This window comes from Empidonax traillii, unplaced genomic scaffold, assembly GCF_003031625.1.
Source record: "Empidonax traillii isolate 1590-97213 ecotype Southwest subspecies unplaced genomic scaffold, ASM303162v1 scaffold286:size1162393, whole genome shotgun sequence".
NCBI classification, from domain to species: domain Eukaryota; kingdom Metazoa; phylum Chordata; class Aves; order Passeriformes; family Tyrannidae; genus Empidonax; species Empidonax traillii.
Window position 1 is genome coordinate 418,471 of NW_020955479.1, and position 27,315 is coordinate 445,785.

The 27,315-nt window shown below is 39.5% G+C and overlaps 1 protein-coding gene across 3 annotated transcripts in view; it reads left to right on the plus strand.

The window, feature by feature from the left end:
- Positions 1 to 27,315, plus strand: part of CEP112 (centrosomal protein 112) — a 150,020-nt gene that overhangs the window by 28,696 nt on the left and 94,009 nt on the right. For 2 of the 3 annotated variants that reach the window (XM_027890379.1, XM_027890380.1), the window contains exons 12-19: positions 969 to 1,112; positions 3,356 to 3,510; positions 3,861 to 3,990; positions 4,442 to 4,534; positions 5,305 to 5,364; positions 7,964 to 8,043; positions 21,163 to 21,298; positions 24,539 to 24,646. In XM_027890379.1, the coding sequence (XP_027746180.1) occupies positions 969 to 1,112; positions 3,356 to 3,510; positions 3,861 to 3,990; positions 4,442 to 4,534; positions 5,305 to 5,364; positions 7,964 to 8,043; positions 21,163 to 21,298; positions 24,539 to 24,646 (906 nt within the window). The remainder of the gene's footprint in view (positions 1 to 968; positions 1,113 to 3,355; positions 3,511 to 3,860; positions 3,991 to 4,441; positions 4,535 to 5,304; positions 5,365 to 7,963; positions 8,044 to 21,162; positions 21,299 to 24,538; positions 24,647 to 27,315) is intronic. The other variant, XM_027890381.1, reaches the window with a different exon arrangement.

Consider the following 27,315-nt stretch of genomic DNA (forward strand, 5'->3'; position numbering starts at 1 on the left):
TATAATACATTTTGTCACTCAGCAAAATAAATATAAGGAATCTGTTACTTTGAGGGATGTTTTTAATGCCAATTTTGATTATTTTTTGTTTTTCTGGAGTAATTAAGCCTCTTTTTGCTGATGCCTGCACACCCACACCCGCCCAGCTGGTCACCCTATGCCTGGGGTTCATCTGGCCTCCTGGCAAGTCTCTGGATGTATTAGGGAAGTGTTTATTTCTGGTTGACCTGACATGGAATTTTAATCTGGGTAAACCTGCTGCTACCTGCTGCCACGGTGATTCCTTTGAACTCTTGTTTTTGCAAGGGGTCATGAATTCTTCCACGTATTTTTATTTATTGTTAAACTCAAGGCAGCAGCAAAGCAGGGGGAAAAGCATGTTTATTGTGAGACAGCATCACCTTTGTCCAGATTATTGTCAGGATTTGTCTGGCTTCCCCCACTCGAGAGGGAGGGTCACAAAAAGGGCAGACCCACCTCCCTTTTATAGATGAAGAATGCTGTGTAATTTAATTTTTTCTCAGCCCTGCATCTGGAAATGATGTTGGGTTTAATTCTTGCCTTCTAAGAGATAAATCATAGATCTTGTCCTTTGTGCTGAAGACCTTGAGGCTTCAGTGTTAAATGGGCTTTTCTTGTAGAATCCAGAGTGGTTTGGTTAGGAAGGGGCCTTAAAGATCATCTCAGTCCAACAGAATATTAGAGAATAGTAAAAGTATGTCTTTCAGCATTCTGTATGGATTGTTATGCCCTTTATGCTCTTCTGAATGACTTGCTTATATTTCTCACAGCTTTGTAGGGTCATAGCAGACCTATTTAGTGAGAAAACTTTCTAGTCTTGCTATAAAGGACAGACATGCGACCACCTGGGCTTTCCAGTTGTTCTATTTATGTTCCACAATAATCTAATACTTAGAAATGCTGGCTTTAGATGCCATTCCTTATTTTGTGCTGTTTTGCTGATGCAGCTGCACGAGACTGTGGCCGAGATGGAGAAGGAGAAGTTCAACCTCCAGAAGAAGCACACGGAGGACATGAAGGAACTGCTGGAGGAAACCAACACCCGGCTCCACAAAATGAAGGAGGAGTATTTGCAGCAGACACAGTCCACTGTGAGTTCTACTGTGAATATCTCACAGTGACAAGTGTCCTTTCCAACATTCAAACCTCATGGGTTTGTGTTCAAGTGGACTGGAAAGTGCTCAAGGCCAGGATGGAGCAACTGGGGATAGTGGAAGGTGTCCCTGCCCATGGCAGGGGTTGGAATCAGATCATCTTTAAGATCCCTTTAAGGTCCCTTCCAACCCAAACCATTCCATGATCCTATGATTTGTGTACATACTTATTTTTGATGTTGCAGTGCAGTTACTCTGTCCTTTTGAGAGGACACTGTCCTTGCAGCCAATCCAACCAAGGATTGTTTCCCCCAGATAAAATTAATCAAAGTACAGCCCTTCCATCAGTATTACAGAGAAATATATTTGAAATGAAGGACTGACTGTAACATTTCTCACTGGTTTTGATTCAGGTTTGTTTCTGTAGGTCTGTAGACTATATAAAAGGATTTATATAGTAGATCTGTTTTCATAGATACACGTGACTCTTTCCTTACCCACCTTCTCTTTGAATGAGCAAATGCTTGTTAGATTAAAGATCACATAAAAAGAAATAATGAAATAATTATTATTCTAATGTATTGCATTTCCTTTCTAGAATACTTATAAACATGTAATAAGGTATAATGTGGATTTTGTGCTGTTATATAAATGATGCAAAAGGCTAAAAATTGACTAGTAACCTCAAAAAAGCATCCTGTACTTTTCATCAGGATGAGGCATGAAGAAAATTGAGTGAGTGAAAAGACAATGTCAAACAAAATTTATTCCTTTATTAATGAATGTTGAATTTAAAAATTAACATTCAGATCATGTCATAGGTAACAGTAAATACAGAGAAAAATGGACACAGTCTGTCAGCAAGATTGAATTTAAGAACCATCAAAACTAGACAGATCTTGCTGAGCAGCTTCTGATTTAATAATTAAACAAGGTAGAGTTCAAGGCAGGGCTTAAGATGAAAGACTAGACTGTCACTGGAAATTAGTTTTCTTTTTTTTCCTCTCTCTCCTTCTTTCTGTCTCTTGATTTTATTTTTTTTTTTTTGGTTGGTATTTCAGAGTTTCCTTGTTCAGAGTTTGATGTTGTCAGGAATGCCAGTGCTGTTAGAGAGAGGAATGGGCTGAACAGTTGAACTAATGCCATAGAGCTCATGAGGAGGGGTTTGTGCACAAATATCAACTTCCCTGAGGGCCACAGGGCCAGGGAGGAGTTATGATATCTGGTGATATGCCAGGACTCTTATTTTTTTTCCTTTAAAAAAACAAAACAAACAAGCAGAAAACCCCAAAACAAGGAAAAACAAACAAAAGACCCCCCCCAAAACAACAAAACCAAAACAACAACAAAAAACCCCAAACCAAACACCCCTTCTCCCCTCTACTGTTAAAAAAACCCCCAAACATTCCTGTACATCTGGCTTTGCACTGATGGAGAGCTTTGCTCTGCTGAGGTGATGGAATATTTTAAGCTCAGGTGACCCTTGTGCCTGTGTGAGGTTCAGGCTCATGTCCCAGTTGGGGCAGTGGCTGCAGGTGGCTGATGTTTGGGTTTTTATTTTACTTTAACTGTGGGGGAAAGTTCTGTTCCATTTCCCTCATCTTCAGGCCTTTGTTAATATAAAAATAACTATGATCTGCACATCCTGAAGGGACAGCTGGGTCTTATTTTCTGACTCCAGCCTCCTGAGGAGTCTTCCTCTCATTTCCGTGCCTGTTACCATAAATTTAGGGAAGAATGGGAAGGGGCAGAGTAGTCTCATGCTACCTGCCTGTTCTTATTTTGCTCCTTTTTAAATTTGTTTACGTTAGAAGATGAAGTTCTAGGAAAAAGATGCAGCTTTTAATAGATGGGATGTATTGAAAGGAAATCACTAATTAGATTAATGGGAGGTCTAAAAATCCTTTATGTGTGTTATCATCCATTACAGTTTTCCATAGAAATCTCTGTCTTTTCTTCCATTTCAAAATATTTGCAATTTAAAAATCAGTTGCATTTGCTGTTTTACTTAAGGGGGAAGACTTGTTACTTTGAGGGGGGGATAGACATCCATATTTTGAAGATTTATTTATGTTTTGTGTACAACCCAGAATTTCCTGTCATGATTGATGACAGCTTTGCTATTGTAACCCTTGTGCCTCTGGATCACCAGAGAACCTTGTTGCTCCAGGCTACTGAAAAACAACAGGACTATTCCCTCATTTATTCTGGGTTTCCTCAGTGTGATCTGGTTTTTTCAGAACGAGACTGTCCAAAAGCTGGGGGCTCGTGTCCAGCAGTTGACCGTGGAGGCTGAAAATAGTCATTTGCTGCACCAAAAACTATCTCAGGAGAAGATGGAAGCAGAGCAGCGTTATCAGGAGTTGTGCTCTGAACTTCAGGAACTCAAAGCAAGGTAATAAATAAATAATAAATTTGAAGTAACACTTGCTAGTTTAACACTGAAGAACGTGGAGTTCCCAAGAGCGAACATTGTTCGTTTTGCTCCAAGAGCGCTGTGAATGTTATTTGACATTAAAAAAACTTATTAAAAAAAACGTATTAATTGATGTCCAGCTCCTTTTGGACTGACCCATCCAACCATCCTGAGGAGGGTGTTGTCTTTCCATTATTTCTAAGCAGCTGGTTGTGTGACAAGAGCAGTGGCACAGGCAGACAGTGCAGGATCCGTAGAGCTGATACCGAGCAGGTAAAATGCCAAAATATGAAAGCATTTTCCATATTCTGTTTGCTTCCTCCTTGTAGGTACAACTTGCTACAGAAAGACAAGGACCACATTATGCAGGAGTACAAGGAGAAGATCCAGCGACTACAAAGTAAATTTGATGTCGATAGAGATCTCATAAAGCAGGAACAAGCTCTCTCTGCAGCTAAGGTATGATAGGCAGGAAAATGTGGTCTCCTCAATATAAATCTAATGCTTATGTATAAATATGAGTGCCTGTTCATTTCTCTGAGTTACTCGTGTGTAAGTTCAAATAGAGTTGAAATTTAATTTCTCATTCCCAAATTTGACTGAAAATTCCACAACTGATTCAGATAAGATGCAATTAAAACCCTGATCTGGCTTGTTCTGTTAAAATTCTGGATGCCAGAGGATTTCAACACCCGTTTTTAAGTTCACCAGAGGGCCCAAAGTGACGTATCCAGAGCTGTAAACTCAGACAGGTGTTTTGTTTTTGTTTTTGTTTTTTTTCCCAAGTTGATAATTTTTTCCCAATTTTGGGCAACTTTGAGAAATCAAATTTAAAGATGCAAAGGATGAAACCGAAGAGCTAACGAGGAGTGCAACCCCGAGATCCCTTTTTTCTGTTAAATCCCTGCAGGCATCTGATGTGATTGAGGAATTACAGAGGAGTGTGACTCAGTTAAAGCAACAGTTGCAAGAATCAGAACACCAAAGGCAGCAACAACTGAGGGTGAGCCCTGACTTTGCTAAAGGGTGACCAACCCTTTCTTTTTTTTTTTTTTTGTGATTTAAATGTTTCAATAGCCATACTAAAATGCACTTATATTTAAACAGACCTGCTTGTCTGTATTTTATTAATAGAAATATATGAAAGGTCACTTTTTGCTTAAAGGTTGATTTAAAAGTGGGACTGAAAGAGGTAAGGGCAGAATATTCACAGACATTTTTTGAGTGTTTCTTGTAATTCACATGTTAAATAAAACAGTTGAATTGTGTATTGGTGGATTACAGAGAAACACAGCAAAGAATGATGAATGTCTTTTTCTTTTTATCATAAACTGTAAACACTTTAAAAGTAAGTTTCCAAATTGTTTTCAATTGTTTTAATGGTTCAGTTCAGTATTCTACCCTCCTGTCGGCATTTAAATTAATCCTCCTATCTGAGGGTAATGAGTTCCACATCTGTATCATGTATCAGTCCTGTTGGAGTTTTGGCATCCACTTCTCCTCCCAATGCCTTTCATTTCACAGTTGATATTGTACAGAATGGCATTTTAATAGCTCAGGAAAACAAGTTACTGTTTCTCTTTAGAAAACACGAATCTTGACTTTGAGATAGTTTTGTTATTTGCTGTTGGTTCAATTTTTAATGATGATATCGAGTGGATTTTTAATTTTAGTGGGCTGTTCTATATAACAGCAAATGTGTGTGTTTGACTGCTTTGAAATGGAAGAAAAATGTGGTTGGATTATTTAGAATACACATCTCTTCTTTTGCAGGATCAAGAACACAAGGTTCAGCGGGACAAACTTCACTGGGAGAGTGTGTATGAGAAACAGGTAATGTTTTCAGGAAAATGAACCATCCTGTGCACACTGCTACTTTTTGGTCTGTACAGGAGTTAAAAGTTTAAATTCTGAGACCCTCAAAGGAGTAAAATTTGGAATCCGAGCATTTCACAAGGTTTGGGAAAAAATGGGGCAAATTCAAGGAAGGTTTTAAGGACGGCTATTTGAGTACAGAGATGGCACCTCTGATTCTAGGAACCTGCTGCCCAAGGATTCAGGCTAGGAAGGCATTCCCAAAGAACTGCCCCTGGAAGCCTGTCCTGTTATTTTACACTGCCTTTGGTGGCAGCTGGTGCCAACTGTTGTTAGAAAAAAAGATAATGAACTGAATGAAACTTGGCCTCTTGTCGGTGTTCAGATGTTCTTCCATACTTTTTTCCCCCAATATATCTCTATTCCATCCTTCTCCATGTGTTCTCTATATATTGTCAACATGCATTGTTTTTACATCAGAAACTTAAAGCAAAAAAAAATGTAATTTTCATCAAACCCACTTCATCTTAACGCACTTTGCCGATACTGTCTGCTCTTTTAGGCTTTAAACATCAGTAGGTTTCAAATTAAACTTCAATTTTAGTGACATTATGTGTACAACTCGTGTTCAGTCGGAGGGTGCTTAGATGCCTGTTTAATTGAAAGGATGTGTTACTCAAACATGTCACTTCCAAATGTGGCAAATTTATAACATGAAATAATGGATTGTGATCCGAGCTACTTGTCACTTGGTAATAGCAGTTGTGACATGAGTTGTAGTGGGGTTTTGGTTTGAGTTAGTCCCTTCTGCTGTTTTGAAGTCAAACCTTTTTGTTTTTTGTTCCAAGATCTGCTTTGGTTTAAACCTTGCCTACGTTTGTCTCTTCAGTCAAGTCATTGGGGTTTTTATGAATGTTGAACTTCAGGCTTGGAGTAATATTGCAGGTCAAAATAAAAATGTATTGGCATAATTAGGGTATCTTGTGGTTATTGAGGTAAAGTGGGCATTGATTTATTGCAATACATCACTCTGGTTTATAGCAATACATCACTTCCTCTGCAGATAAGCACAGATTAAATATGTCTGGTAATGTTTCCATGTGCCAGGTAGGGTATGAAGCTGGGGCAGGGCAGGGATAGGTTGGATCTCAGGAGAAGAGAAGAAGAGCTGCAACTCTGTAAACGAGGAACCTTTTATTTTTATAAATAACTTTACAGACAATTTACCTGCTCATAAATCCTGATGTAATCGTGTTCTCAAAATCAAATCTTTGAGGAAGGAGGAGAAGAAAAATACATGTGAATTATCTATGGATATAAATCCATAAAACAGGAATAGATTGGCCCATAAAATACTAAAACAAACTTGCCTTCAAGTAAAGGAATCACGAAGTCTCTGGTGCAATCTGTTCACTTGAAAACCTACCCATTATCTAATAATCTTTATGAGTCTACAGTGGCTGTTGCTGTGAGGATACTTAAACATCAAACAAATAATAGGTAGTAACCCTAAATGTCACTGTTTGATTAAAGGTGCTTATCTGCTGAATCAGGAACCAGTTAGACTAAATGGCTTTACAAGCCAAGGAAACACCTGCTTTTTATAAATAATCCACTGCTTGTTTTCCAAACATTCAGCTCGGCATAGGAACAGTGACAGATGATTCCTGAGAGCCATTCCCGAGCCAGCTGTTAAATATATAGAATTTACCAGGTTTGGCAATACCTTCTCTACTCTGATAGACAGTCCTTGGGTTTGGGGGCTCTTGGAACACAACTGAGTGTTCAGACCATCCTGGAGGAGTGAACACCCAGAAGGAACTGCTCACAGCAGAGAATCTCTGAATTTGGTTTTCCCTTGGACTGTACATTCATTAGAACACATTTTTCTTTATTGTAGTGACTTTAAAAGCATGCAGTATTACAAATGACTACAAGTGAATAAAGGATTTCCCGTGCTTCCCATCCTATGGAGAAAAACATTGTTCCCTGAGCAATCCTTCAGCAATACAAACTTCTTGTTCTTCATCTGCCTTTGGCAGAAGATATCATGAAACCTCCTGGGAGGTTACCAAACTCAAAGATTCTTGTACCTGTTTTTGAGTATTATTATTATCATCATCATTATTATTATTACTTGTTTTATTGCTGTTATTCTTTAGGATGTTTATGTAAGATATTTACATTTGTTGCTTTTGTTGTTGTAAGAATTGATAAGAAGTGATTGGCTTTGGGTGTTCACAAGCTGGTAAGTAGGAGCCCTGCACCCTAGAGATTGAATACATGGCACTGTTTTGGGCAGATCTCTGTGTGCTTTTCTGTACTTACCTAAAGAAAATGTAGTTTCTTTTTTTTTCTGTAATTACTGATATTTCTTTATTGTAGAGAGTAATATTCACTGTGAAAAGAAAAGTAGCTCTGTTGGCTCATACTTCATCTCTCTGTTAATCTCTCCTTTAGCATTTTACATCATTTTAGGAATCTGTAGATGGTTCTCTGCATCAGTGCAAAAGAAATACACAAATAGTTTTTAGAATCACAAATAACATTTATTTCTTCGGAACTGTGGCATTGTTTTAGCTAAAATATGGCTGTTTTTTTTTCCTTCAAATGGCAGATTAATGTCATTCAGAACGATCTGGATAAGGAAAGGGGGGATGCTCAGAGGAAAATCCGCAAACTGGAAGAGACTTTGAAGTAAGTGAATATGGAATAATTGTTGAACCATCCCTGAGGTTTTCAGGCACGTTTATGTAACAAACTGAGGCTTTGTCTCATCTGATGGGCCTTCCTGGAGTTTGGCTGGGTTTTCTTCCCATTTTTGAGCTGCATCTTTGGGGTTCTCAGTTGACCAGAAAGTGGAAAAAAGGTAAAGCAAGAACCAAATCACCCAAATTTGTTGACTTTCAAGTGGTGGGATTCGAGGTTCCTGGTGTCAGCTGCTCTTGGCTTCTTAAATAAATGGGTTCAATTCAGAATAGTTTGGATTATTTACTTCCAATGAATCCAAAGGCTTGTTGCTTGGGACTATTTTAGAGAAATGGATAAATTTGAAAGATGTATTTATTTAAATGATATTTTAAATCCATAAATTACAACTCTAATGTGCATTTTTCCTCAATGATACGACACTTTTTTGTGTGAAAGCTTGTTTTTCACATGGATCTAAGGCTTGGAGAACTGTCTGCAGCAAATAAGAGGCACTTTTTATTAACTAACTTGGTACAGCTTCTTTTGCCAACCTTGTACAGTAAAAAACTAATCAGGATGCCCCAAGATTGATGTTTTGTGAGCAGGGGAGTGGTTTATACAAAGCAGATACACAGAGGACAACATCGACTCTTGTTGTGCTGCTTCCCTTTTTGATTATGCAAACTATTATTTCCATGTGTTATCCAGTTTAAATTCAAAGTTATGGAAATAATTTTCAGGGAAAACAGATTATTCTGAAACAAACCAGGAGTTGCTTGCTTAAAACTGTTCAGTTAAATATTACAATATATCTTATCTAGGCTGAGAGAGGCAAGTGGAGATACTTTTATTCAATAAAAGTCACAGAGCTGAAGTCTGTATTTCTTTATTTCTGTAATCTCTGAGGTATTTGGCATAAATAGAGACTATCTTAAATCACTACAGACATTAATAAAAATTCCAGCTTTTAATCTTTAAATTCTTTACACTGACTATTATTTATAATTTTGGGGAGATTGAATTGTTATCAACTGCACTTAATCTTTTAGTATTTTACCATCTGATTCGCTGATAATGAAGTTGCATTAATTTTCTCCCACATCTTTCAAATAAAGTGTCAGTTTGCACTTACTTATGTTAATAAAATCAGTCTGACTTTACAGTCCACGGGCTGCTCGGGATGGATTCCCCCTGTGGGTGCTCTCAGTGCAGAGTAAACACTCTCCAGGCAGTATCTGTGAAGTGGGTGAGTGTGCTGGGGGGTGTTTGAACTTTAATTTCAGATGTTCCCTGGTTGTAGTTAAGCTTAGGTTTAGCTCTGAGTTTGAGTGAAGTTTTAGGGCCCATGAATTAAGATGGTGTTGGCAGAGACCAGTCCCGACCTTGTGCTTTGTGTGAGTGGCTCCTCGGGCCAAAACTGGGGATGGATCAGCTCCTGGCATCAAAGAGCCCTGGAGACTGTTCAGCAGGTTAAAACTCATTTGCTATTTCCCCTGCTCTAAGTGGTTAATGCCATTGCTGGTTTTCAGTGTGTCTTCTGCTGCAAGCTAGTCTATCTTAGAGTAGTTGTCCCAGGTTCGCTTCCATGTCCTTTGACACTCTGTTCTCTTATGCTTTCTTTCTTTTAATTTCATTTTTTTGATTCAGGGTGTTGAAAATAAGGTAGAGTGTTCTAATATATAACCATATATAACTCTCCCAATTTAAATGGAAAATGTTTTCAGTTTGGAGGTAGCTTACTCTTTAATAAAAATCTATAGTGCTGCTCTTTTGGCTGTTTTATAGCAGGGATTTGGGGTTAATTTTGAGATTAGTAATGGAATTAGTAATTCTAATAGGTAATGATTTTGTAATGGAACAGAAATAAAAATTAGCTTCCACGTGTGGTTTGTTTTTTTTTACCTAAATGGAAACATAAGTTGGCAGATTGATCAGGGTGGATTTGTGCTCCTAAAGATTAAAAATATCATATTTACAGAAATTTCCCTGTCTGGTTCTTTTGCATTTCAACTCTGGTGCCAAACCTCTGGGTCTGCTCTCTGTGCATTCCTGACCAGGGGTGTGTTGGTGCCTGTGGCTGTTGGGAACAAACTCACGTGCCCAGGATGAAGGAACTGCTGATCCTTCAGGGATGGCTTTCTGGAAACCGAGCCATTAATTTAAGCACCAATGTTTCTGGACAACACTAAGATTTTTTTTTTCAATGTGTTTGCTTGTATAGGATATATATGTAAGTAATAGATAAGAAGCAGTGGTATTTATTGTTGCAGAAATGGATGGTTTCCTTATGGCTCTTTTTTTTATCCCCTGCTGCAAAAAATTAGTCCTTTGAGCAGTCTCTTGCTATTAATACGAGTTCATAGGATCTAATATCTCATGTAAAAATGCTTTATTTTGCTGAATTTCTTTGACTGCTGTCAGAATGAAATTAAGTAACTACAAGCTAAGGCAGACACAGTAAATCTTGGGAAAACAACCTTGTCTTGCATGAGATGGGTGAAAATATAGTTCAGCATCTTCAATAGAAACGGTGCCTTGTGGAATTGCACCTCAGAACCCAGTAGGTGCATCAGTGATTTCTCATAAACCACTTTGATGTGAATGCACTTTGATTCTGAAATGGCCACAGGATTATACCTCGAGGAGCTGGTGAGCTGCAAGCACGAGGAAAGGGAAGTGGCAGACATTTTAGTGGGTTTTTTTTCTTTATTATTACCATCATTATTTTTCCAGTGGTGTGACAGCAAACAGTGCTATTGCATTTTCAAACGTATCCACACCGATGCGGAATGAAAGTGATTTGAGACGTTGTGTGGAATAGTAAAACCCACATTTTTAAAAGTACCTTTCCCTTCAAGAAAAAGCTGTGTTGCCACAGTTTCAATACAGAAGAGAGTTTACAGAGTTTATGGAAGGCTTTTTTCCCCCCCTCTTCTGAAGTTTATGGTAGAAATATCTGTCAAACCCAAATCTTTTGTAAAGGAGTTGCCCGAACGCTCCCGACTGTTGGCGGTGACTTGTAGATATAAAATTCCTATTTACTTCTGCAGTGCATGTCACAGGCATTGCCTAATAGCAAAAGTCACTCTAAGAAGTGCTCCGAGGGTTTTTCTAGAATGTCCTTTAAATGGCATTTCTACAAGAACAAAGTTTTCTTAAAAAGCTTCTCTGTAATTACTTGGGGGGAAAGGTTGTTTCTCTAATCCCTGTGGTTTGGTTGCATAAAATGTGTCAGCAGAGTGGGTTGCAAATAGGCTCAGTCTCTGCTGTTCTTATCTCTTGTATTAAGCAGAGGAGTAGGAAATAAAGAGGTATATAATGTGTCACAGTACAAGCTGAGTGGAGTAAAACAGAAAAATAAGAAAAAAAAAAATCTGTACCCATTTGTTGCTGGAGAAATTTTATTGCTGACTTTGTACAATGTTGTTATCCAGAACAGCTCCCAACATCATCTCCTATGTCTTGCCCTGTGGAACTGGATGCTTATTTATTAAATATGTTTATTTTGCCTCTGCTAATATTTTAGTATCAGATTCTTTCATGTTTTTAGTTTACTGGGCTGTAGGGAAATATTTTCCATTTTACTGAAGATTACAACCACGACACCAGCTCGTTGGTCACTGAGCCACTTCCCTTCTGGAGTCAGCACAGAATGGTTTGGGTTGGAAGGGACCTTAAAGATCATCTTGTTTCACCCCTTGCCATGGGCAGGGACACCTTCCTCTAGACCAGGTTGCTCCAAGTCCCATCCAGCCTGGTCCTGGACGCTTCCAGGGATGGGGAATAATAAGTTTACAACTACATAGATGTGTAAAGTTTGTCAATCTTGAGTCTGAGAGATTTTGGACTAAATTATTAACATACTGGGACATGCATGGAAGTGCAGAAGCACCTTGTGCTGGTTTCTCAGAATGATGATTGTGATGATTCTCATTTACTGGGGATGATGATGGGATCTGATTTAATGCTTTGCATGTCTCATACACAAACGAGTATTTCCTTATGCTTCTGAAATACACCTTTCCTGAGTTCTTGTTCTTCTCTTCTGTAGCGTGATTCAAGGAAACAATTTTTTAAAAGTCCCATTAGGAGAAATGAAGTGAAACTCCACCTGTAGAGGTGCAGACATTGTAGCTGAACACTGCAGAGTCAAGGAACGGGTGCTCAGCATCTCCAGCCTGATGATTCACAACCTTCTCCTCTCAGTCTTTGCCTTTTTCTTTTTTTTTTTAATCCTGTCTGTGGAGCCAAATCTCAGCCCTTTGCAAGTGGGGATGACACAGAGCAAATGCTGAGCAGCTGCTTTATTCCAAGTCACTTAATAAAATTGTTTGTTTACATAAGGAGCTACCAACACCTCTTTTTCTTTTTTTTTTTTCATGGCTTCTCTTACCCCTCGTCTGAACTTGTTTAAAATCCTTCAGGGGAAGAAAGGAGGGCTAAACTACCCAGAAACCAGCAAAACTGCTCCTATCTGGTAGCAGATTTTCACAACAGTTTCTCTAACACACACACATGCAGTTTTCAGGTGTTTTGGAATTTGTTTTAGGTGGCAGTTCAAAAGGTTTCCAACCCTTTCTGTGGTGGGAAGGTGGTGCCCGTAGATGCTCAGTAAAATGCAGAAATGAAAACTATTTACGTTTCTTTTCACAAATACACTTGTGTACATGCACCTGCTTTCTCTGGGTATCCTTGACGTGAGAGTCAAGCAAAAGAAGTTGATTTTCTCTTTGGAGATGGTGCCATGGGGTTTCCTCCCTGTGGACTTAAAAAAACACTCATTTCACTATTTTTCCTTATTCCAGTGTGTAGCTGTGGCAATGTTTGGGCTTCCCCATCCTGGACTGCTATTTCTGGAGGCTTTTTCAAGTGTGGTTCAGTGATGCTAATTTATATTTTAAATTTCAGGTTTTGTGCTTAGTGCAGTTATTACTCCTACAAGGCTTTGCTTCATAGAAAATATCGGATAAAAATGTGTTGGAGCTTTTATTTTACTAATTCAAGTTGGAAAAAAAATGTTATTTTGGGAAGGAAATACTTTTGGTCTGAATTATTCTTCTTGAAACCTTAGTCATTTCTTCATTCAAATGGCTTCTAATTGTCATCTCCTGGTGTGGTTTGCCAGGCATTTGGTTATTCTGGGTCATTCCTTGCCTGACATTGTCACAAGATCCATGGACCTGGAACTTTCCTCAGTTTTAAACTTGGCATTGATCCCTGTAAAGCCTTGGGAGAGTGGCTTGGATACCACACTTGCTAAAAAGCAGAAGTTAAGGCTTGTGTTTGTTTGATCTGAAAGGCTCTTCTTGCTTTAGTCAGAGTACGTGAAAATGCCTCCAATTTTAGCACCAGAAGTTGTGTGTAAGGGGTTTTTATGGTTACTAATATCTTGCAAAATTCCCCTGGTGTTTCTATAATTCTTCCTTTCTCTGTAACATCACAAAAGGGACCATGTAAAGGAAGTGAGGGTACAGAAATTTGAGAGAAATGAGTGTTGAACGTTCTGCTGCTGAGCTAATAAAGAGGGAAACAGATGAAGGGAAGGAAAAATAAACAAGTGAAGATGGAAGGCAGAAGGAGGTAGAATAAATAGCAGGGAAAACAATTTCATTTTGTTTGCAATTGTTAGATCCCAACATTTTTAAAAGAAGCTGTAGTTGGACTTTTCAAAATTATACATAGAAATCATATTTTGGCAAAAAAAAAGATGTGATTTAGAGCGAATCTTGAGAATTTGGTTGTGCCAAACCCTTTGTGAACTTCAAACAGCTGCTGCTTCAGATACTCTTGTATGGGCTTCTTTTAGTGGTGTGAGTCACAAATGCCGCTGCACCCAGAAAAACCAACAGCCTGAGAATCATCAATTCAGTGATAAATAAATAAAAGCACTGATAGCTTTAACCACAAGCTAATTTTTAAGTTCTTTTTGCCTTTCTTACTCTTCTAAGCTGAATCCAGATACTGAATAATTGCTTCTTGTTGTTAATATTTTTAGGATAATTGCTGAAGTGTAGCTGTTTTCCTGTAGTTAATTCCATTTTTTTTTTCCTTGGAAACGAAGTACTTGTGTGTGGAGGGAATTCTTGAAGGAATGGAAAAGCTATTACTATTTAGAGCCGGAAATAATTAAAGAAATATGAACAGGCATTGTCTTTAATTCCGAGTGTTGCAATAAAGTGTATTAGGAGTTTATACTCATGCTCATTGTGCTCATCGTTATCTTCTACTAAAATGTTGAGTGTTGCCTTGTTACAACAGTGGTAGTATGATGAAAAAAAAAAAAAACCAAGTCTGTGATTTAAACCCAGCGGTAACATGATGTGGCTGAAGGAGTTCTGATACAGTTCAACTCTTTATAAAACAGGACCACGTGTCATTTTTTGGTGGGGTGGAGGGGGGGTGGTTTTTTGTTGTGTTGTTGTTTTTTTTTTTTCCTCCTCCTCTAAGAACCAGTGGAAAAGCAGCCAGCTGTCCTCCACTTGGGGATGTGAGCATCTGAAAGCTTTTAGAGCAGAGGCAGTCAGAGTTTCCAGCGTGTTGTAAACATCCCTGGAGCGCCGGCGATCGCGGCGCCGGAACCGTCGCTCCGGGGGCCGCCGCGCGAGCCCCGAACGGGGGGACGTGAAAACTGGGGGGGGCTTTGGTTTTAATGGCCCCACTTAAAAGCAAAAATCAAGTGTTCTATTAACTATTTACAGCCTTTCAGTTTCTTTTCCCTGCCCACCCCGAGTTTCTCTGGAGACCTGCAGTTGTATGTACCGAAAAAAAGGAATGTAACAGTTGGTTTTTTTTTTTAATCCTTATCTCTGTCCCTTGTCCCTCAAGATGGTTATAGAGATATCATACAACATCTTTCTAGTGGTAACAACTGTGAGAATTGTGTGAATAACTGTGTGAAGTGAAAGGTGTTGCCTCGGGAGGTGAAGAGCATTGGTGTATCATGCTGTGGCACTTCAGTACTTGCTGTAATTCTAATAATTAGTGTAATTAAGGGTTGTTGCTAGTGCATTCATTAAATGAGTATACAAATAATGGACACAAATATCAGAATTGTTCCCTTATGATTCCAAAAGGCTTCCCTTTGATATCAGTGTATTTTATCTATAATCAGTGCATTATATTTCAAGGCCATATAGTGCCCAAAACACTGATGGAATGAGAAAAGCCTTCAGTTGGCTAAAGAAAGTCTTACAGAGGATTGAACCCAATTACTGATTGTTAAAAAACGTGAAATGTTTCAGGCTGTCACCTTTTTTGGGGTCACTTAAAAACTACAAAATAGTACAAGGAAAAACTTTGATCCTTATTGTTGCTTCATGATTATGATGGCTCCATAATCTTGGTAATCTTAATTTTGCGTTTACTTTTTGTGTACTTTGTACAACTTTCTTTCAGCTTCATCAGCAACACAACCAGCCTTCACTGAGGAGTTAATCATTGAGACAGTACTTTTAATGAAAAGAAAATTGTAAAAATCCATGTCCACTACACCAACCTGAGAAATGGATGAGCTGAGTGGATACTCATCATTCCTCAGAATTACATTTCTGTTCTGTCCATTACAATGTGGATAATATTACTCAGAATCCTGAATAATATAATAGTACAATTATTTTAGCCATAAAAATATTTACCTTAAATAAGCAGAATAACAGCATGAGTTCTCTATCCTTGTACCTCCTTAACAGGCTTAATCCTGATGGTTCATCCTCACTGTCTTTGGTTTGCCAACCACTGCTGGCTCTGTCACTCCTCACACATCTCTGGCTGTGCTTTGTTAGTGTTAAGTGATTCTTCTTGCCTGGCTCTTCTCCTCTGCCTGGTGATTTCTCACATAGTTTGTCCTTCGGATGGTTTATTTTATTCTCCCCCCAGCTCTCTGTGCCACAGCGCTGTTCTCTGATCCCTATCTTTCCTTCTCTGCACCTCTTCTCTGGCTATCTCATGAATCTCTTTGCTGTCTGTGTTGCTGACTTGCTGGTCCACCTTTTAATTACAGTCTTGTCTCGTTTTTTTTTCTGAGCCATTATCTACACCTGCCTCTCTAATTCCCCCCTCTGTGTTCTCCTTGTTGAGGTTTAGCTGCTGTCTCAGCATGGAGAAGCCATGACTATTCATCTCTGTTCTAATCCTCCTCCCTTGATAACTGAGCCTCTGTGGTCTTTCCTATATGTGGTGTATCTAAATCTTGGAGACAGTTTCTGCAGTGTTGAGACAAAATTATAATGTTTTCCTTTCCAGCCACATTTACAACACTGGCCCAGCCTCTTAAGCCACATCTCATTCATCATTTCCCAGTTGCTGTTTTTTGTTCTGTTTGTGCAGCACCTAGCACAACAGGACCCTGTCATTATTATAATGAGAAATAGTTATAATAATTATTAGTGTGTTTGACCAGTGTCTGGTTAATTTGTGAGCCTTAATTTTGAACGTAAGGCGTTATTCTTCCTATTTCTGTGTGATACTACGCACGTGGAGTATTATTTACTCTGAATTCATTAATGGCTTTAAGTAGTGGTTTGGTTGTTAATGTTATCTCATGATTTATTTAAAACATAAGTATGTAGTTTAAAATAATAATTGTATTGTAAATATTCATTGTTATAGCTTACTTGAAGGAATGCAGACCAGCTTTTTGATGTTAACATCTCAAAATAGGCAAACTGTAAACAATTTATAAGTGGGTTCATGCTTTTTCTCGTAAAGACAAACTCATCTTATTCTTAAAATTGGGGAGTGAAAGATAGAATTATTCTTGGCTTTATGTTTTTGGCTTTATTTCTTTGAAATGCTGAAACAAGTTAGAATGCCTTCTAACAACTTCGAAATATTAAAGTGCCCAGGGACAGGATAGGGCTGATGTTTTGAAGGCAATAAATATTTCAGCTTCCCATTTCAGTCTTTCTTCTTGGCTGCTTTGATCTGGCTTTGGTTTAGTTATCATTCCGCTTGAATGACTTCACACTTGTCTTTCTTCCTCTCCCCACCAAGAAGAAGTGCTCTGCACACATTCCACATGTCTGGGTGCTGCCGTGGTAGGAGAGCCCTGGTTGTCTCCTGGAATATCTGCCTGTGCAGTTGGATACTCCAGGCACGGCTGGGTGGGTGTGTTCAGGCCCAAAGCTGGCACTTCAGCATCGCTGTTTGTCAAAAAACGACAGAGCAGGAACAGCAGGGTTGTTCTTTGCGTGTTTCAGAGATCTGACATTTCTGCTGAAGCGTTTCTGTGTAACAATGACCTAACACAGCAACCCCCTCTTTGACAAATATGTGGTACTTTAGGCCTTGATACGTTATTTATGGAGTTGAAATAGTCGGTGTTCTGGGAGTGGTCTGCTGTGTGGAGTGGTTTTTAGTGGTTGTGGCACTAAAATGCAGGTATAAATCGAGTTAATTTTTGTGGTTGTGTAGAGTCCTGATGGTACTGGGGCACCTCCATGGCGGGGGCAGTCTGGGATCTGGAGCAGGATTGTGGGTCAGCTTTTATTTCCCTATATAAAGTCAAATATATATGTGTGTACTGGATGCATCCTTGTGCTTGTAGCTTACACACAGAAGATAATAAGATGAAACTCCTGAAATGTGCTTTTGAAGGGAAGTTTGGCTGTGTCCGTTCTGTTCACAGTTGTGCTTACACTTCACGTCTAAAGGGTTTTAATTTAATTTACTGAAGAGGCTGAGACCCAGACAGGTACCTCTCCTGCTCTTGGGTGCTGTTGGTGAGCCCTTGCTTTGATACAAGGAATGGTGGGAACCCTGTGAGTAACATATTGGTTCATCCAACATTTGCTGCAACATCCCAAGTTTAATTAACCTCTCCTGTAAATCCTTAGATTGCCCCTTGTTTCATTAACATGACTTGCAACGCTGTAATGTCTCAGTGTGTTTAGTTGTTACCTCTTGGAAAACGTTTTGGGAAGCAAAGCAAATGTTTAGGATTAAGCATGAAGAGAAAATATGTAAGATGTTTATATTTCCCATTTATCAGTACATTTCAGAGTGCTGCTTTCTGAAATTGAGGCTCTGGACTTCCTAGTCAGCTTTCCCTGGGATGGTTTGTGCTGTGTGGGATTCCTGATTCCATTGCTGTATCCTTTATACGCTGAAACAAAAAGAATGTGCTGCTTTTAAAATTGGGGCCAAGGAGTAAATTCACCCTATTTTTACATTCAAGCCGGCTCAGCTTTAGGGGATTTAAGTGATGTAATTGTGTTGTATTGGGCCCCACAACTTGTCCAACTGAAAAAAAAAAAATTAATCTTCAAAGTGAATATTTTAGTGCTTCATGCAAGGCACATTGCTTGGTGTCTTGGGAAAAAAAAAAGTGAAGCTTTTCTTATATTTGTGAATTGAAGGCCATTGTTGTACAGGTTTTCTAAGCTTCTGTACAAATCTGAACTGCACAAAAAGTGGAGAGCTTTGGCTCCCCCATCCCTCAGAAATGAAGTTTTATTCCTGGTTATAATGAGGTGTTGCATTTATTCATGGGATTAAGTCCTTAAAAGAAGGGAAGGTGCATAAAACCAGATTCTTAGAAGTTTACGTCATAATATTTCAAAATAAAAACATCTTCCTGGGGAAGAAGATGCATAAATTTGGAGCCTCACTAAGAGCACGAGGACTGAGGTCTTGTCCTGTTGTGTTTAGATTTGCTGTGTTTCCATCTGACTGGACCAAAACTGTCTTGTGACGCTTGTCGGTGTGGATGTGTTTGAATAAGCTTTGATTTTTGGTTTGTTTCCAGTGTGGAGGGGAATTATTAGATGTATTTTGCAGGGAGAGAGGTTTGTTTGTGCTGAGTTAAGGATCTTGGGGAGAAGGAGTGGAGGTTTTGGCCTCTCCTTGGTCCCTCCAAGGGAACACACGTAGACAGAGCTCTGCTGGTGAGCCTGACCACATGTCCTCCCTTTCAGGATGCTGAGCTATGTGAGGGTCTCAGAACGTAATTCAGCCTCTTACAAATTCTTCTTTCTGAGGTAGATTTTGTTGTGGAAGAGGGGGGGCGATGTACTCACCATAATTCAGTGTCAAACAGCTGTGAACTTAAAAATATCTGTATTCAGCAGCTCCCTGGCACTTGGGTTTTGGGGGATAACTGAGCCAAACACATTTGCAGCTGGAGCTGATGGATAAATGAACTCTTCGTAGCACTTCAGCCTCTGGAAGCAGCATTGGTTGTGCCCATTGTGAGAAATGGTGGAGGAGTTTTTCACTTGCAGTTTTGATCTTTTGGATCCTCTGCAGTAGAAATTTAAATCCTAAATGATCTTTTTGCCACTTGAATTTAGATGGGGGGGGGGAAATGTTGGTTTGTTGGTTTTTTTTTGCTGTATAATTGTTATTCTTTTATGAATGAATGGAGAATAGGGTACTTTAGATTAGTAGACAGATTATGCTTCCTCCTCAAAGGACTCTAGGAAATGGAATTGATGAAAATAAAGCATATCTATGTGGATGGGATGGATACTCTCTAGCAGATTTAAAGAAATTTGCATGGGTCTTTTACGAACACAAACCCAAAACCCCTAATTATCACCAGAAATGTGATACGGGATGTTGTTGTTTTCCTCGTTTCTGCTGGGTTAGAAAGGTATTTTCCTTTTCCTGTAAGGAAAAGAACAGGCTCCCTATGTCTCAATTATTCCATCAGCTGTAAAGTACCAAAAGAATTTATTTTTCTTTAAAATATGCATCATGAAAAAAACCTATAAAAATAAACAGTAATATACTGACTCAGGGCTTGTGGCATTTCTTTGATCTCTTTGCTAATGGAATTACTCTGCTCTCCTCCTCTGCAAACTGCCCCTTTGTGAAGATGTAGGATTATGTTCTTTGTCCCATTGTCAAAGTCTGGTCTGAAAACCACAGAAGAGGATGTGAATACTGTAACTTTGGGCTTGGCAGCTTCCTGACCTTTCTGAAAGGCTCACTCAGTGCTGGAATAGCTACTTGAGTGCTGGCAAGGTGACAGACTGGATGAATTAGCTGGGCTTTTCCGTCTCTTATGTGTCAGAGTCTTTGTTTTATATGGAAATAATTTCTGTCAAAATGGGAAATTTATCTTGAGGTACTTCCTTCTCTGCCTGTAAAATGAAAATGTCAGCCCCAGGTCTGTTTGAATGTGTCTTCTGTTACAAGCCATGGGTGGAGCCAGCTTTGTCCAGCGATGCCACCGTCGTGTGTCTTAACACGGTCAGGCAACTCCTCTGACCTGTGGGAACATGAACGTGTCACAGAAAGCTATAAACACTGCCTGGTTGCTTTCTGTTTGAGGAATCACATCAAAACTTCTTAAATATTTACAGTTTAATGGAGTTTTTGTCTGTGTTGTGACAATATGTCGTCCATCTCTACTTTTCAATAAAACATTATAGATCCATTGCTATTGATAAACCATCATGTCTGAAGAAACCCAGCCTGGTTTCTGTAGATGTCTTGAGTTTAATATGCCAAATAGCATAGGCTGTTCATGTAAAATATCTCTGCATAGAGGTTTAACATCTGCAAAGTCTGAATAGGTATTACAGCGTTACGGGTTTCTAATAGATTAAGAAGGTACCACGTGTCACGCATTACCCCGCTCTGCATTTTGAGATATGACAAGCAGGGAATAATCCTGCACCTTGTCTGAGCAAAGATGGCACTGGGATAATTTTTTTTTTTTTTTTTTTTGATGGGAGTAGGTGATCATGTCAAAAGGAGTTTGTTTAAATATTGGTGGGGGGTTGAATATAATTTAATTAAATCTCGTTCGTTATTAATTATATATTATTACTATTAAATTATGTTAATGGGATCTCATTTAAAGGTGAGATTAAGAAAGGGGGTTCTCCAGCAGGTAGTGAAGCACTGAAGCCAGCACAGACTGTGAAGATGGAGGTATTGTTGGGAGCTCTGAAGGCCGGGTTTGGGCGTGCGAAATTCAACCAGGGAAAGCGAAAATAACTCGGGCCTTCCATTCCCTTCTTCAAAGCCCTGCCAAGGGAAGTTGGGCAGAAGCTGGGACAGGAAATTGAAATCTGAATACTATTTTCAACTGATCGGGTTAAAGGCCTCTCTTTTACACCAGCACACTTGTTCTTTTATTTGATACTTGAACTCTGAAAATTTTCTGTGACTTTCTAGGGAGAAGGAGGAGCAGCTGAGGCGGGTGACGGAGGTACAGAGGCTGCAGGCCCAGCAGGCAGGCGCTGCCCTGGAGGAGTTTAAGCGGCAGGTGGAGCTGAACTCAGAGAAAGACTCTGCTGAAATGAAACAGCGGGTGAGGAGGTCACAATGCCAGCCTTTCTGAAACTCTGGCGCAGTGGGATAGCGGATTCTGATCTTATAATGCCAGAAACATGCTCCACTTGAGAGTGCTACATCAAAATCTTTCACAATGTAGTGTCTTTGCCAGCAAGTCAGAAAGGGATGGTGGCAGTTGTTTCATCTTTCTAACAAAGCCAGAATTGTCATTGTTATAAAGATATCTGCAGTTATGATACTGATTAGGGATTTTTCAGGAGTGAGAGTATAAAGTGTTAGTTTATACACCCTGTGGAACAACGTTTGTCATTTTCCACTTAAATGTGTGTCTCTTCCTACTCTTTTCTGAACGAGTCTGTCTCCCATTAATGAGCTCCTGTAATCAGTTTGAGCCCAAGCAGGGGCAGGGCCATTGTGGCTGCTGGCAGTCATGTGCACAGGATGGAAGAACCCATTCTTCTGTCCCTAAAAAGCAGGGACTTTAAGTAGCAAGATTTTAATGGCTCCAATTTCTTACAGAGCAAACAGGAGTTAAACCATCCCCCCCGGGACTTTACAAATGCAGCCCCAGGGGCTGAAATGAGGAACAGGCAACAGGTGATCAAAAAGAAGGGGAGGAGAGGGATATTTCCTTTAACTCCCTCGTGTGGTTGAGATCTCCAAGCATAACTCCAGCTTGTAATTCTGCCTGGTCAGTGTTCCAAACTCACCTACTGTAACCCAACCCTGCTGCTGACAGGAGGGTGCTGCAGGCTGGCACTGGAATGGATTGCTCAGGATGCTGGCTTAGAACTGAGGAAATTCTCTTTTTGTTGTTGTCACGAAATTACTTTTATGGAAGTCTTCATTGCTGGTATTTTTAAGAACCCACGCAGACAGCAAGTAATAGAATTTGGGAAGTAAAAAAAGCAAGGGCAAACTTAAAAAAGCAACATGTGTTCAGCAAACTGGACCCACGAGGGCAATACGACAAATCCTGCGTTTTTAATCTGACGTTTTCTGTACTACACAACTCTCCTGCAATTTCTTCATGATAACTTAAAATAATACCCTATTTCTGCTCCAGAAGGGATGGTCTCATTCTAGAAAGTTTAATAATAAAATTTCAAAAACCTCCAGCAAATGAAACCAATCCAAACCTAAAGGAAGTGCAAAAGAGTTCGGAAAACTTAATCACTTTTAATTTTGAAATGACAGATTTCTTTTAGAATTTTGTTGTTTTCTGGGAAATTTTTCAAGCAAATTTTGCTGATTCCATGAATCAGCCGTGGGTTCACTCTGTCCCTACTTGCCTGCTAAAATCTAGGAATAGTAAATGATTCTGTACAGTTGAGCAATACTGTTCTGCAGGAGCCAAGGTCCAAGGAAGTACATCAAAGGAACAATGCTGTGGCTCTTTTCAGAGCTTTGGCCCTTCCCATTATTCTGCATCCACATACTCTTTCAATAAATCACCTGATACATTGGAACATAGTGGAAAATGCTCTGCTTTGTGGTTAGGTGGGATGTGTTACTTATAAAACAACAACTGCAGTAGCCATAGCAACGCCTCACTTTTAACCACATGAGAAATACTGGGCTTCTAAAGCCATTTTTGGGGTGTGGTAAAGTTAATTACGGGGATGAGTGGGATGGGGTCTGGCACTTTCAGTTCTTGTAATCAATATTTGATTCGTTAGTCTGGCTGTGTGATATTTTTTTGCCATCTGCTTCCTATTTTGTCAAGCTTGTGATTATTATTAAGAGTCACCTGATGCCCACTGATGGGGGAGTGATGGTTTTTAACTGCAGGATCTGCTTTTTTTTTCCCCCCATAGTAACCAACAAAAAGAGGAACAAATATATAGGCTGTGTTATTGGTACTTTAGATCTGGGGCTTCCTGGGTTTGGCAAATAATGATCAGGAGTTTTCATTGCACTCGTAGGAAATATATCAATGTGGCCTAATGAGTAAACCACAAAAGCCAGTAGATTTAAAGAATCTTTGCATACATTTCTATTATTTCATATTTTAGGATGTTTTCATTCTGTTTAAAAAAAAAAAAATCCTTTAATACAGTAACAAGATCTGTTATTTTTCTGGGTTTTATTGACCTGAGTAAAATATGGCCATGGATGTGCAATTGGAGTAAGTTGGAGTGGGAGGAAATTATTCATAAAATATTCCCTGGAGTCCCTTTTCTTAATGGCAGATAGTACAGGGAGGTTCAGGAGCTGCTTCCTTTCTCTTCTATTTTACTACTTTCTAGTTGGCCAACTGCTCCTAGTCCTGTACCTTCCTCTCTTGCTGAACTACTTTCCAATAAACTGCTTTTCCCTCTCCGAGTGCTGCCTTTTCTCCTCTTTCCTGGCTTGGGAGTGATGTCCAGGCCAGTTGGCACAGACATCTGTTTGAAGGCTGAGCACTCCCTTAGGCCAAGCAGGATTTTGGCTTGTGGTTCAGGAATTCATGTGTTTCTTCTTTTTGTGTAGCAGATGGGCTTGTGGCAGCGCTGCCCCTCCAGACCCCTGCACCCTTTTCTCTTTTTTAGGGAGACATTTTTTTAGGAAGATGGTTTATTCACTGTTTGTGGTGGGATCTAGATCTAAAAGTAATTGATGAGTATTCACTGCAGCATAGTAATATATATATATATATTCCCCTGGAAACATGCCTGATGTGCAGCTAACAGTTGTGCTTTTGATACAAAAGCCTTTGTTAATTGAGTTGTGAAATTGCTTCCTTGATGCTGTGTGCTGGAATCTGTGGGACTCATTATTCAGAGGCGATGACTATCTTCAGAGGACTTCACTTGCAGCCAAATAATTCTCTTTTAAGTTATTTTCTGATTTAATGTAAACTTAGTTTAAATGTGCAGTTTATGCACTGACTCGCACATGATTTCCCTTGAATTTCCACAGGCAGTGTATTTTTGAGTGAAATATATTTGAGTCTTAAATATGCCTAGAAAAAGTATTCACTTAATTTTGATGGGATGTTCACCCCTGTTGAGTGAAAAACTGAGTCAATACTTTATAATCAGGGGGTGACATGACATAAATGATCACTCTGCCCTCTGGTAACTAATAATCCTGTAGTGACTGAATATTCATTTTCACCACAAATGATGTTGTTACCATTCCCAACAAGTGATATTCTCCTCTTTGATGGTTTACAAACAACCCTGGAAACATCAGAACATGTCAAGCTATGCCTTCTTTTTTTTTTTTTTTCTTTTTTTTTTTAATTAAATATTCCCTTTCTTTTACCTCGTAGATGGCAGAGGTTGAAGCTGATCTAAGCAGATCAAAATTGCTCCGGGAGAAGCAATCCGAAGAATTCTCCTGGCAGTTGGAGGAGGTCAAGAAAAGATATGAACAACAGGTCAGTCCCTTTGGTCCTTCAGGTGTAGGGGAGGAGGGACAGCCCTTCCTTCAGCTGTGGGTCAGTTCCTGGGGCAGGCTGAGCCCTGTTCTCACTCTGTGTTTCTGTCCTTCCTCTAAAGACCCCAATTTATAGACATTCAGAGCTGATTTATTGGGGGATGGAGGAGGAAGAGCCTGCCCAGAAAATATTTTTGTTTCCTCTTCGCCGTCCTTTGGTACCTCCGACTCTTTCAAACTGTTTCCCAGGCTTCCAGGTGGCAACACCTATTTTCATAATCACCAGATTAAATTTTTTAAAGCATTATCTGTTTTTCTTCTTGTGGAGAAGCAGCGGTTTATTCTTTTTATCGTTTTGAGCGCGGGGCGTGTTCCTCCAACTGCTTGTTTTGGCCCACTGATAGTGGTTTTCTTCATTGTGAAGTGATTTCAGGGTTGGGGAATATTCAGGAAACATTTGGGTGGAGACAAGAAAGTTGAGTTCAGTGGTGTCATGGAGTGCAAAGGGAAAAATACAGAAGTAGACAAATTATTGCACGGTCGAGGTCTGAGAGCTGCACAGCTGGAACAGCCCATCACAGCTGGTTGAGGTGCTACTCGGTCATGGAACTAAAGTGGCCTCTCTTGGTAACACCTGGTAAAGGATTAAAAGGTTTTTTTGAGTTCCTCCTGGGAATGATGTGGTTAATCCATTAAAGTTCTCTCTTATCAATGTGGATACAAGTTTGCATTTCCACCGGGGGAAAGTGGTTTCATTGCTTTTTATGCTCTGTGCTGTAAGAGGGGGAACCACTGCAGTTGGCTTTGGCACGAGAGCTGCTCTGGTCCTTCTGGGAAGGGGCTTTCTCAAGGAATTAAGGAACAAGAGGACTTTGGTAGGTGTTGGGAGAGACCTTTGCCTGTGCTGGGGAGGAACAATAGTGTGTTTTGTGTAGGAGGGACTTTGTTGGTTCAGATCAAAGTATTTTCCCTGTCCTCACTCAGAGCTGTCAGTGAGTGTCACCACTTGGGTTGCCAGGATTTTGTTCCCAGTCTTAGGAACATAACTGATAGAGGTAAATACTAATCTGCAGCATATCAGGAGTTAGGACATTGCTACCAACAAATGGTAATTTTTTTTTTTTATTATCCATGGTAAGATCTGCCAAGCCATAGATAAAGTTTTCTGCCCAGTACTCAGCTGGACAATGTTGATATTGTGGTAAACATCAGTGAAAGCATTTTCCACTCAGAGGAGATGTTTACTGCTTCCCTTTTATTTTATTTAGGATAGCTGCTTTTACTGTAAGAAAGAACAGCTAGGCTTTATGAAACATCACTGGAACCCAAGGAAAGGGTTTCAGCACTTAACAGCTAAACAATGAGAGCCTCAGAAGAATTTTCAGTGGAATCCCGTTTGTGCCCTTTTTGAAAATTTGTTTCTCTTTGTACTTGATCTGGAATGTTCTTTGAAAACTTGTGAGCATGAAAAATATGTGACCCTTCCTGCAGATTGCAGTGGGTTATCACTGGAAATGATGTTCCTTTTGTATGGTCCTTTCTGCAGCACAAAGCCCCTTCAGCCCCACCACGGAGCGGGATGAGCTCAGTCCTTCCACACTTAAAATTTCCTTTCAGTAGTTCCAACTTCTGTTTCTCTGTGTTACCCTCTATTTATGCTTCAGAGCTCCCAAAGCATTTTTTAAAGCAGACTTTTCCTTGCCTTGTTTTACTGCATATTTCTTTGGTTGTTACTTGGGGAGGAATGGGCTGATTGAAACAGTTTAAATAGAGCAGTAAATTAGAGCTGGGGATACATTTTGACCAGGGCTCTAGCAGACTTCCACTTGGAAATGACAGCCAACCAGAATCCTGAATATTTTACCTGAAAAATGTAGTAATTGCTTTGAGATGTTCTGCCTCAAGTGTCTGAATCTAATTGTCAAATGGAATTTACACACAAAGGGAAGGAAAATTGACCCTCAGCCCTGTTTTGCACAGTGAGTGGCAGGGGTGGTGCTGAAGGCACTCTGGACAATTCACCTGCCCATAAATTTAATCAAATTGGTAATGGAGAACCAAATTAACTGATGTGCTATCCCGTTCTCCAATCTCCAATTCCAAATATTTTGGAAATGGAGGGACTTGAGAGCTGTGGTTTCACCTCTCTGCTTTATAGGAATAGTTGCCTGTGCTTCACAGGACTCTCCTGGAATACTGATTTCCAAGATATTACTGCTCTCAGCATGCTGGTTGTGGGGCTGAAAGATTGCTCTGCCTGAAGCTTAGACACAGTGATGTGTTTTATATTGATATTTATCTGATATTTTTAACAACAAATAGCCTGATATACGTTGATCTTTATGTTTGGGGTTTTTTTGCTTGAAAAAGAATTAGGACAAAGCCATGCAAACCCGTGGCAGTCGATGTTTTGTTAACTTTTCAAATGCATCGAAATCCATTGACAAAGTGAAGAAGAACTTTTGGATCTTGCAGTATTTGGTTTCAGCTCTCACACGTCTCTCCTGGTTCCAGCTTCATCTGATTCAGTGCCACTTGCTTTTGAAGTATCCACTGAGAACACTCTTAGAGAGAAACTGGTGGCTTTTTTTTTTTCTTTAAATACACTTTAGCTCAACTTTGTTCTACTTGCAGCTGTTCGATTTGAAAGTATATTTTGAAGAAAAAAAA